At 48.0% G+C, this 12,500-nt stretch overlaps 2 protein-coding genes across 2 annotated transcripts in view; one reads left to right on the top strand and one right to left on the bottom strand.

Annotated features, from left to right (window-relative positions):
* Window positions 1-5,441, bottom strand: part of LOC310824431 (DNA topoisomerase I, mitochondrial) — a gene marked incomplete at its 5' end in the record, with an annotated part of 20,780 nt that extends 15,339 nt beyond the window's left edge. The window contains 5 exons of the mRNA XM_083697683.1: window positions 1,253-1,352; window positions 1,797-1,922; window positions 3,905-3,951; window positions 4,175-4,238; window positions 5,350-5,441. Of these exons, the coding sequence (XP_083553809.1) occupies window positions 1,253-1,352; window positions 1,797-1,922; window positions 3,905-3,951; window positions 4,175-4,238; window positions 5,350-5,441 (429 nt within the window). The remainder of the gene's footprint in view (window positions 1-1,252; window positions 1,353-1,796; window positions 1,923-3,904; window positions 3,952-4,174; window positions 4,239-5,349) is intronic.
* A 2,032-nt stretch (window positions 5,442-7,473) lies between these two features.
* mlycd (malonyl-CoA decarboxylase) overlaps window positions 7,474-12,500 on the top strand; it is a gene marked incomplete at both ends in the record, with an annotated part of 7,675 nt that continues 2,648 nt past the window's right edge. The window contains one exon of the mRNA XM_083697685.1: window positions 7,474-8,031. Within this exon, the coding sequence (XP_083553811.1) occupies window positions 7,474-8,031 (558 nt within the window). The remainder of the gene's footprint in view (window positions 8,032-12,500) is intronic.

Raw genomic sequence — 12,500 nt, 5'->3', positions numbered from 1 at the left:
AATAACTATATGCCTCATTATCACAGAAGACATACCAGACACTGGGTTGGTTAAGGTACCAGGTGACGTGGAGAGGAACGTTGTCACTCACCTCACCACTGGGGTCCCCCAGGGCTCTGTCCTAGGGCCCTTACTGTTCTCCCTCTATACCAAATCTCTTGGCTCGGTAATTTCCTCACATGGCTTCTCCTACCACTGCTACACATTCAACTCTTCTGACTCACAGGCGGCAACATGTGTCTCTGTGTGTCTTGCAGACATTTTCACTTGGATGTCAGCCCACCACCTCAAGGTCAACCTTAACAAGAATGAGATGCTCTTCCTCCCAGGGAAAGCCTGCCCTCTCCAAGACTGGAAGTTTCTGGACCTCCTCCCAGACAGCCAAGAACTTTGGGGTGATCTTTGACAACGACTTATCCTGTGTGGCGAACATCACAGCGACAGCACGCTCCTGTAGATTCTTCCATTCTTCAGAAGGATATGTCCATTCCTCACCAGAGAAGCAGCACAACTTTTGGTCCAAACACTTGTAATCTCTCACCTTGACTACTGCAATGCACTCTTGGCCGGACTCCCTGCCTCCACCATCAGGCCTCTGCAGCTCATCCAGAATACTGCCGCCCCAAATTCTCCCATGTCACCCCCATCCTTTGCACCCTTCACTGGCTCCTGGTAGCAGCCCGCATCAGATTCAAGACCCTGGTGCTCGCCTTCCGGGGGGCAAAGGGAACAGCCCCTCCGTACTTGAAAGCAATGGTTAGCCCCCAAACCCCTGCCCGGTCACTCCGCTCTTCCACCTCGGCTGCCCGCCTGGCACCGCCACCTCTACGTGGATGCAGCAGTCGCGCTACTTGGTCACAGCTTTTCACTGTCCTGGCGCCCCGCTGGTGGAACGAGCTTCCCACTGCTGTCAGGACTGCAGAGTCACTACCGATCTTCCGCCGTAGATTGAAGACCCATCTCTTCAGGCTACATCTTAACTGTCCCTCCTAAAGACCTCTTCATCCCCACTACCCCCCTGTGCAAGTTTCTCTACTGAAAATAAATGTTTATAAAAAAATAAAATAATAATCTTCTAGCATTGTGACTGCCAACGGCCGCTGGTCTGAGCATAGATTACTTTATCTTATGATGACTGATGTATAGATGATTCACTTACTTAAACAAATGTATTTGTTGTAAGTCGCTTTGGATAAAGGCGTCTGCTAAATGTCATAAATGTAAACATAAATGTTAAGGGAGGGATGTCTACCTTTCCTTTCCCCTCCTTTTTCACCGTCCTGTTCTTCTTCTCCGTTCCCTGTTCTGCCTCCCTTTCCTCCTCCTCCTCTTTTTTCCTCTTCTTCGTCAACCTGAGGGAGTCCAGAGGTCAGAGGTCAGACCATCAACACTCTGGTGGAAGTGGATGTGTGTGTGTGTGGGGAAGTGGATGTGTGTGTGTGTGTAAGTGGATATGTGTGTGTGTGTGTGGATGTGTGTGGGGAAGTGGATATGTGTGTGTGTGTGTGTGGAAGTGGATATGTGTGTGCGTGTGTGGATGTGTGTGTGTGGGGAAGTGGATATGTGTGTGTGTGTGTGTGTGTGGAAGTGGATGTGTGTGTGTGGGTGTGGATGTGTGTGTGTGGGTGTGGATGTGTGTGTGTGTGTGTGGATGTGTGTGTGTGTGTGTGTCTCTCTTCCAGGATGCTTTCTCTAACCTTCCCCCAGGTGTGTGCTAACTAGCCCTCACAACAAGCCTGTTCCCAGATCTACTACAGTTCTCTCCCTCCTCTTCATCGCCTGTCTTCATCACTCACCTGGGCGCGGCCGTAGAGCAGGAGGGAGCCTCCTTCTGTCTCTTCCTCTTCATCCCCCTCTTTTCTGGAGCAAAGTCATCCTCCTCCTCTTTCTCTTGTTCTTCCTGCTTCACCGCCAGGTGAAACCTGAGGAGGGGAGGAGACTTCACCTGTCACTCACATTGAAAACAACAAGCACTGTATTAATGCATCATGTGGTATTCTATTGATAAGGCAATGTTTTGATGATGTGCTGTATTGGCGTGTTTGACATATGATGCCCTGAAACAGGGGACTGAAACAGGGACTATGCATAAAAAAATTTGTGATTTCTAAATGGTGAAACCGATATACAGTACCAGTCAAAAGTTTGGACACACCTTCTCATTCAATGGTTTTTCTTTATTTTTTATTATTTTCTACATTGTAGATTAATATTGAAGACATCAAAACTACAAAGGAACACATATGGAATTATGTAGTAAACAAAAAAGTTAAACAAACCAGAATATGGTTTATATTTTAGATTCTTCAAAGTAGCCACCTTTTGCTTTGATGACAGCTTTGCACACTCTTGGCAAGTTTGTGTCCAAACTTTTGACTGGTTCTGTACATGAACACAAATACCATCAACGAAAAGCTGAGAATCTCTACTTTAACCTCACAGTCATTTGTTTGATTTCAAAGCCAGAAGAAGAAAACCTGCTTCACTGCCCCATTACTGATGCAGGGCGCTGTTCACTGATGTCAATTTAAAAAATAAAAAAAAATAAAAAATATCCTAAACCACCGACTTCCTCTCTCTCGCAACCCAGCACGCCCTAGTTACAGTATCCAACCACGTGACAGTCCTCGCAGGAAGTAACAAAAACTCAAACCCGGAAAGTACAGCATTAGCTCAGTGACCGCAAGAAACCCCGTAATTACGATGATTAACCAACATCACCGACCAACCGCCCAAATGATAATATGATAATTACTGCAATTAGGAATAAAAACTAATTACACTGCAGCAAGCTTGAATGTCCCTGCGGGCGCGAGGAAGAGAGGAGAGGGGGAGGATGTTGAGCATTTTAATAAATCAACAAATTAAAGAGTTGAGAGTTGAGATCCCACTGTTGATCAATTATAGCTCTACTCCGTTTATTACACATGCATGGGCGGAGGTCAGGGGGAGCGGGCGGAGGACGGGGGCGGGGGACGGGGGGCGGAGGACGGGCTCATTGGAACGCATGGAATAGAATATGCATTCTACTACCTTGGAACAAAACAGTAAATAGTTTTGTTCCGAGGTGGTAGAAACTGGTTTGTCTACATCTACAGCCTCCCAGGGCTTCTTCAGACGCCCAGGACGGTGTGTTTGTTGAGGAGAAGTTGTGGAATATGCCGGTTGTAAAAGCCAAAAGGCGATGAGATAGGCACGATGTCATAGGTCAGCCTGGCGCGGAGGCTGTAACAGACCTGAGGTCTCACACACACACACACTCACACACACACACACACACACACACACACACACACACACACACACACACACACACACACACACACACACACACACACACACACACACACACACCCCGCCATCACCTCAAGTCTCCTCCATCTCCAGCTCCTCAAACCACTGATTCTCATTTATTGCTTCTTTTCTGACAAGCCACAGATATTTGTCTTCAATACAGCAAGAAATTAATTTCCTGGGAGACAGATTTAACGTTGCCTGACAAATGCGCTTGGCTCCTGTCCAAGCCTTTCGGACATCCAAATCACAATAATTAATTTCCATCACCTCCGGATGAGCGAGAGAGAGAGAGAGAGAGAGGGAGAGGGAGAGAGAAAGAGAGTGAGAGGGAGAGAGAGAGAGAGAGAGGGAGAGGAAAGCAAGAGCCTGATTCCATTTGAAACGTAAATGGATTAAAAGTAATTTCCAATGGCAGCTGCTAGGTGCTGATGGGAGAGTTTTTAATCCATATCGGCCCACTCAACGGCCTGTGAGTGAGTGTGACTGTGTGTGTGTGTGTGTGTGTGTGTGAGAGTGAGTGGGTAAGTAGGGCCATCACAATTAGCCGGCTCTCATCTCATTATCAATATTGATCAAAGGATCGCCGTCTCCGGGGGGACAAACCCACCTGACGTCGTCGTCAAAGCTGGAGCTCTCCGTCTTCAAGGCCTTGGCCTGGTAAAGAGGAAAAACACATTCACAGTTATCCACCTCTCACTGCTGCCAGATATTAGAGGAGACAAGGAGAGGGGACAAGGACAGGGGACAAGGAGAGGAGACAAGGAGAGGAGAGGAAGAGGAGACAAGGACAGGAGACAAGGAGAGGAGACAAGGAGAGGAAGAGGAGACAAGGAGAGGAAGCCACTTCAAAACAACTGAGACTGGTCCAGTGGCCTACCTTCTTCTTGGCTTCTCGATCCGACTTTTCTGTGCCTTTACTTCTCTCCTTCTTGGCCTTTGTGCTGCGGAGGGCATGAGAACAGGGGGGAGGAGAGAATGAAGGACAGGTTATAATCATCATTACACAAGGCCAAAGCCCTGACTCACCTCCATTAAAACCCCAGCTGGCTATCAGGGCCTGGGATAGTTCCAGAGGCCTGCCTCGGCTTTTAACTCAGCTCAGCCTTCAGGAGCGGAGAACAGCACAGCAGGGGGCCTGCTTTCCCACACAGTCTGTCAGATCATTACCATGAAAGACCATAAGGCCTTGGCCTTTAGCACAGCAGGCTAACACAGTCAGCGCCTCAGGATGTCACAAAGGGCTGCCTTGGCTTTAGCACAGCAGGCTAACACAGTTACATGTGCATCAGGGCCTGGCTGTCACAGGAGCCAGCTGTCAGTCATGGTTCCAGGCGCCTGCTCTCCTCCCCTGGCTCATTAATAACACCCTCCAGTGACTGATGTCTGCGCATTCGTTTGTCTGCTCACATAATGCACCAGATATCAAGGTAAATTAATTTATTCATATGAAGATGAAGTACCCTACTCTTGATAATGAAAGCATGCACCCACCCACTCACAGGCAGGCACGCAATCGCACACTCTCTCTCTCTCTCTCACACACACACAGGTAGATTTATGATTGCCTGCGTGGCAGCTTGCTTGTTGTTCGGAAGCTTAATTTGTCTCCATTTTTCTCCACAACGTGAAAGGCGTGTCTGCTCTCTACAGCAGGGCAGCGGTGTGTGGAACAACGTGACGATGTCGCAGCTGAAGCACCGCGATAATAACAACGAACAGTTGATGAAGAGAGGATGAAGAGAGGATGAAGTCGCCTTAGCTGGAGCGGATAGCGGCTGACGATAATCTTTCTGCAGAGACCCACAGCGCATATCAATCAGACCCAATTAAATACTGAGTACATGTTGCAGCGGACTGTGGCCACATCTTCAGAGCAGTGCAATAATGTGTGTTCTGTTTTAGGTGTTGGGCAGGGTAAGAGAGAGAATACCAGGGATGCTTTTGGCTGATGTGTCGGCCTATTGAGATGATGTGTGTGTATGCATGTCTGCCTCACTCACTCACTCACACACACACACACACACACACACACACACACACACACACACACACCTCTTCTGCGCGTCTCCACCGGAGCCGCCTTCCTCCTCCGCGCTCCTCCGCCGCCTCGGTGTCTTGGCCTTGGCCTTCTTCTCTCCTCCCATCTCACCCGGACAGTAGCGCTCACCGAGACACCGACACAAACCTAAACGACTGTAACGTCGGGAAAGGTCCACCAATCTGTGTGGTTCAACAGACATCATCGACATGATTACAACGTTTAGATATGTGGATAAACTAGACGAGCTGGCCTGTAGACCGCAGTGACGCGACAACTCACAGTAGTGTCCGTTGGCCTGATTCGAGCTAGCCGCTAATAGCCATCTTGTACTGTCTGGTGTATGGGCACCAATAGTTTAAGTGTTAATTTTACTTATATATATATATATATATATATTAGTCGAAATGACTGAACAGTTGAATAACAAAAACCGTTGTATTGACAATGGCGACACAAGAGATTAGGAAGCGTAGCGTGAAATCTAAATAATTACTTGAAGGATATAAACGGTCGTCGTAGTGACTTTAAGATTGATGTGTTTACTGGTGTAAATGCTATTGTGAAACACCAACATATATAATGGTTTTACAGTTTACATGGGTTATTTCCCAGAAATCGTCCAAACGGGTTAGACGTGCCTAGCACTGAGTTTAGCTGGTAAAGCTGAGCAGGGCGTCCGCACCGCACCGCACCGCACCGCGCCGCGGCCAGCTAGCTGTGCTCTGCCGCACTCGGGCATCGGAACACGGACACGAGTGGTTGACTGGGCGGTAAAGCTAGCTAGCTACCAATGCTCACCGCTTCTCCTGGCCTCGGCAGAATGATTTGCTAGTTATCTAGAGGGTGAGATGCTGATTTTGGTTGAAGGAGGTTTCGGACCGGCTCTCTGGAGTGATCGCAGAAAGTCAGGTTTGTGGTGAAAAGCGCGTCGGTGATTCAGGCGCTGCCGAGGGGATGTGGTTTAACACCCGGTAGGGTTGTTGTCTCTGATTGGCTGAGCAGGTGAAATGGGAGGGGGTGAGGGGTTATGAGGGTGGGAGAGTGGGGAAGGTGAGGGGTTATGAGGGTGGGAGAGTGGGGAAGGTGAGGGGTTATGAGGGTGGTGTTGTGAGGGGTTATGAGGGTGGGAGAGTGGGGAAGGTGAGGGGTTATGAGGGTGGGGTTGTGAGGGGTTATGAGGGTGGGAGAGTGGGGAAGGTGAGGGGTTATGAGGGTGGGAGAGTGGGGAAGGTGAGGGGTTATGAGGGTGGGGTTGTGAGGGTGAGAGAGTGGGGAAGGTGAGGGGTTGTGAGGGTGAGAGTGGGGGTGGGGTGGGGTGGGGTCCCCTCTTTCAAACAATCCACCAAAACCCATCTTTTTAAACTTGCTTTTAATCTTCAACTATTTTTATTGTTAGTTGTACTGACTGTGCTTTTGTTTTACTTTTTATTTATCAGTCTATTCTTGTTCTCTTCATGGAATGCAGTGTCTTTGAGTACTGAGAAAAGCACTATACAAACAATGTATATAATAATAATAATAATAATAATAATAATAATAATAATAATAATTTATATTATTATTATTATTATTATTATTATTATTATAACTCAGTATACAAATACAAATCACTCGGCATGATCAGGTATTATTCAATGGTTTTACTGGGGCCCTGTTTGAACACAGCCTTCTCCCAAAATGTGTCATGATTTCCTTCATTCCCTCCTTTAAGAAATCCCACATCCAACATGCTTTGGAAATCTTTGTCATAAATCAGTGATTGTTCCAAGGAAGGAAGGCCTGATACTTTATCACCCATGTCATATCAGAGAGCAAATGAACGATCTTTAAACTATTTATTCACCAGGACCTTTCACATCATTTGTATTGCGGAGAAAAGAGGGCAAAGGTCGCTCGTAGTACGTGGAATGCGTGTGTATTCGATGACTAAACGCACGGAGGCAGATGAGACGACTGTGAGAGAGGCCGGGGACGGGGTTTGAATCAGGGGGGGAAACAACTAACATTTTCTTCAGAAAGCGTTTATGACTCCTCTGGTGACATAACGACAACCTGTCTCTTTAAGACACCGGAAAAGCGTGTGTTGTGAACCCGGGGTGGCGCGGCTGTAAAACTGTAAAACGAGACGTACAGTGATGATCCCACAGCACATCATCTGTTTATTGCGCAGCAGTGTGAGGTGTTGGCGACACCGAGGAGGACTGGGAACAGCTTTCCGCGTCTCGGCCCCCGCCTGGGATCTCAGAGGGCTCCGCGGTCGGTCAGGCACCGTGTCCGACCGTCCGACAGCCATGGAGGAGCTGCTGGCCAGAGTCGTGGCTCCGCTCCCCACCTACGAGACCAGAGACAAATCCCCGCCTCCGCAGGAGTCCAACAGCGTGGAATTCATGCATTTCTACCGCAGCCTTGATAAGGAAGAGAAGCTCCAACTACTGGCCAGGCTGTCGCAGGAGTTCGGGGTGGACCATAGAGGGGTTTCAGAGCTGGCTGGGAAGCTGCAGGACACCCAGCGGAGGGACTTGGCAACCATATTGCAAGTAGAGGACAGGTTACGATACACGCTGACCCCCCGGTATAAGCAGTTGCTTAATCACATCAGCAGGGTGGAGGGGGGGGTGAAGTTTTTGGTGGACCTGCGAGCCGATATGATCGAAATAATCTCGTCCAAAGCGAGTGAAAGTCCACATATCAGGGTAACATTTCCCACTTGTTCAATGTTGACAATTTTCTACGGTGGCCCGCCTGTGTCAGTTTGTTAGCGTTGCGCGTTTTAGATTGTTTTGCACCTGTCATTGTCATTGAAATATGCCACCGTTACCTGTGTGTTACTCATGGATTCGGCTGTTTTCCCGCTGGGTTACAAGCGTCACTGTCAGTATGTCCACAGAGAAACACACTAAACCCTGTCGTATGTGAAATAGATAGGTCTATTACCAGACAGTTCCACTGCAGTTGAGGTGAATTATAGAAATGACACACACAGGCCTACGATTTGTTTATGATGAAGTTTGCAGATGAATTGTTTATTGGTATTCTATCCTTCATAGTATTTTCATACACATTTGTGCTGCTTCTAACTAAAGTGTTGACATTTGAGTATTGACATTTAAATTCTCCCATCAGTAGAGGCTGGTGGAGGCCGAAATCGGAGGACGGGCTCATTGTAATGCTTAGTGTGTTTGCATGTGTGTTTGATACCATTCCTCATTCTATTCCATGCATTACAATAGATCGATAGATAGATAGATAGGTAGATACTTTATTGAAATTAAGGATGATCCCGTCCTCCGATTTCTACCTCCACCAGCCTCCCCCTGTCCCCCCATGTTGTGTAACTTGCACGCCCCCCCTCGACCTACATTGATTTAGGTATCATGTGACCTCATCCCACTGCCCGGAGCGCCCCCGCCCCCCGTGACCTTTCCTCTGGTTATTCTAGTCTTGAGCTGAACCGTTCAGAATCACAGATAATCACACAGGGGAATACAAGCCAAGCCATTCTCTCCTTTTTCAAATTCAAATCAGAGCTAACCAATGAACAGAATACAGGCATAGACAAAAATACAAGGAACATTTTTTTTTTAAATGCTGAATTGTTCCTGCTAGAAACAACACACACACACACACACACACACAAGGGCTCGCTCGCACGCACGCGCACACAAACACACACACACACACACACACACACACACTGTTCCTGCTCGAAAAAGGGTTAGGGTTAGGGTTACGCTGCTGTTCACAGGGAGTCCATCTTCTTTCTGCTCAGGCAAAGACCATTTGAGACTTTAGAACTATAGACTAGTAGACTCACTGCCTCCCAGTCCAGTACCTCCTTTCATAGATTCTTGAATAGATTCCATTCTCCTTCTGCATGGCGCTCTGGGACGCCACCACCACCACAGACCGCTGGATATTGCTTAATATGGAAAAAAACGAATCAGTCGTCAATTAATTTAAGAGATGCTGTCTCAGCTTGGTTCAGGTTTCCTGCATCTCCCCCCCCTGAAGGTATTAGAATGTGGCCTCTTTTAAAGAGGACTTTAGGCATTCATGTATTAGTTTAAGTTCTGCTGAGCCAGCTATTTTACCCCCCTCACTTTAACCTGTGTTTGGGGAGGGCTGATGTGTTTTACTTGTTATATTTCATTTTCCACACCATCAGAGCCGCATTAATTATGTAAGTGGCATTTGCCTCGTTTGAGAGATGTGGACACGTTTTATGTAGCAGAGGTGGTTCGGGAATCACTCTCGGGGGGGAGAGAGACCCATCACATTCAGACAGTACTATTATTCTTACAAAAGTAAAGGCGTACCTCGTAGTAGTGCTATGTGTGTCTGTGTGTGTGTTTGTGTGTGTCTGTGTGTGTGTGTGTGTGTGTGTGTGTAGCACCACACGCACCAGCAGGCATTCAAAATGATGTCTGTAATCCAAGAGGCATTGAGTGGAGAGGAGAAGTGATAGAAAGCCTCTCCATTGTTAAATAATGAAAGTCTGAAATTCTCAAGACTGCAATTATTACTCACGGTTCCTTTAGAAGCGCCATGGTGAATTCCACACTAGATTTATATTCTGTTGTTGGCTCCATCCTCTACTTCTCTACCTCCACAGCCTTTTTCTTCAGTTCCACCTGTACACAGAATCACCCGGGAGGTGAGAGATGATGGAAATAACAGGTTTTCATATACTTGTGCTGTTCCGTTCAGTGCTTTCTGTGGCGGCTGACAAGGACGTAGATGCCAGGGACACACAGTGTATTCTGAAAGCCTTCAGACCCTTCTGACCCTTCACTTTTTCCACATTTTGTTATGTTACAGCCTTATTCTAAAATGGATTCAATTCATTTTTCTTTCCCCTCATCAATCTACACACAATATCCCATAATAGCAAAAAAAAAGTGAAGGGGTCTGAATAGTTTCCGAATGCACTGTAGAAGCCAGGGACGTAGATGCCAGGGGCGTAGAAGCCAGGGGCGTAGATGCCAGGGACGTAGAGGCCAGGGACGTAGAGGCCAGGGACGTAGAGGCCAGGGACGTAGAGGCCAGGGACATAGAGGCCAGGGACGTAGAAGCCAGGGACGTAGAGGCCAGGGACGTAGAGGCCAGGGACGTAGAGGCCAGGGACGTAGAGGCCAGGGACGTAGAAGCCAGCACGTCAGCCAGGCAATTTGAGCCACTGGCCGTCACATGTCGCTAACTGGGGCAAAGGCCACAACACCCGGGGCCCCAGTTAGAGTCAGCAACTAGGGCTGAGCAAACACCTTCCAACTCAGAATACTCTACAGCATTATGTGTTGTTATAGCTTGGTTTGGAGAACTGTAGTTATTAGATTGAAAATGTGACTGTAATTATTCTATCAAAAATGCTAGGCGCAGTATTCCACTCCCATTGGATAATTTCTCAGACTGGACTGGTTCACACTGGTCACTGGTCTGGTAGACTGGGCTAGTTCCCACTGGTCACTGGTCTGGTAGACTGGGCTAGTTCCCACTGGTCACTGGTCTGGTAGACTGGGCTAGTTCCCACTGGTCACTGGTCTGGTAGACTGGGCTAGTTCCCACTGGTCACTGGTCTGGTAGACTGGGCTAGTTCCCACTGGTCACTGGTCTGGTAGACTGGGCTAGTTCCCACTGGTCATTGGTCTGGTAGACTGGGCTAGTTCCCACTGGTCACTGGTCTGGTAGACTGGGCTAGTTCCCACTGGTCACTGGTCTGGTAGACTGGGCTAGTTCCCACTGGTCACTGGTCTGGTAGACTGGACTTGTTAAAAATAAATAAATAAACGTCACGTACTGCGAACTGAAGTGAGAATGTTGTGTACTGCAGTGAGGCGGACCGGTACGCATCGCAGTTTCCTTCTGGTTTTCTTTGTGGACGTTACGATGTATATTAATATAGCTGATGTGCCAAAATCCCAGCCTGTGTGACCAGGTACTGAACATGACTTCCTCCTCGCTGGAACAGGTGGCCACGAGGGACTTTCTAGTCATTTTATTTCCAGGGATTTAGAATTTTAGAATCAAGGATCATCTTTTTTCAAAGGCTCGGGTGATTGTCACGGCTATTCAGTGTGGAGAGCAAGGTTAAACACTTTATTTCTTGGTCTTTCCATTACTCCCCCGCCCCTCCCCTTTTCTTTCTCTCTCCCTTCCCTTGCTCTCTTTTTTTGTCTCCCCCCCCCTCTCTCTCTCTCTCTCCCTCCTTCCCCTTTCTCTCCCTCCTTCCCCTTTCTCTCTTTCCTTTTCCTCACTATCTTTTTCTCTCCCCTCCCCTCTCTCTCTCCCTCCCTTCTTCCCCTTTCTCTCCCTCCTTCCCCTTTCTCTCTCTCCTTCCCCTCGCTATCCCCCCCCCCTCCTCCCCCAATCCCCCATCTCTCTCCGAGTCACTAAACCTGAAGGCTGTCACGCTTTTTCTTTTTCAAAGGGATTCATCTGCAGCAAGGTCAGTGAGACGCAGACGTGTCCCTGAGACGGTTTCTCCTCCTTTTGTGTGACAGAGAATTGGGAGCAGCTTCCTTCAGCCAGAGGCTAGCGAGGGTGAGCAGAGGCAGCTGCCCTTTTATGTGTCGCCGTGGCGATGCAGCAGGGACAGCGGTGTGTCTGTCTCCCTCTGAGGGATGCGGCTCCCTGACAGGATTCATCTTCAATGTTAGAATTATTTATTTGGCCTCGGTGGTCAGATTCCAGCTCGAATTTGGTTGGTGCTTTGTGTGCGAGGCTTGACACACACTCGCACACACACACTCGCACACACTCTCGCACACACACACACATGCACATACACACACAGATTCTTGAACACACACATGCTCACCCTCATGAACGCATATACACACACACTCTCACACACACACACACACACACACACACTTGTGCTCTTTTATAAAAGTTTTTGGGCCCTTAGGGTTGAGTGGTATATTTCTGTTAGCGCTGGCTGCTATCCCTCAACAAAGCAGACGGTTCTCAGTGTGAAGCTCATACAGAGAAGTAGCTCAATAACTGAGTTTAATAGTTCTTAGTATTGTGGGTTACTTAGTATTGTGGGTTACTTTTCACAAGGGGTAGAATTCTCCTTCAGTCGGAGGAAGGAGGATAGACATTTGTTATTCAAAGGCTGACTCTAATGTACATTCATCTCTGCCGCTCTGTTTGATTTGTGTTA

Source organism: Argentina silus, assembly GCF_951799395.1.
Source record: "Argentina silus genome assembly, contig: scaffold_220, whole genome shotgun sequence".
Lineage (NCBI taxonomy): Eukaryota > Metazoa > Chordata > Actinopteri > Argentiniformes > Argentinidae > Argentina > Argentina silus.
Note: the sequence above shows the minus strand (reverse complement) of the source record. Positions and strands in the feature narration are given on the sequence as shown.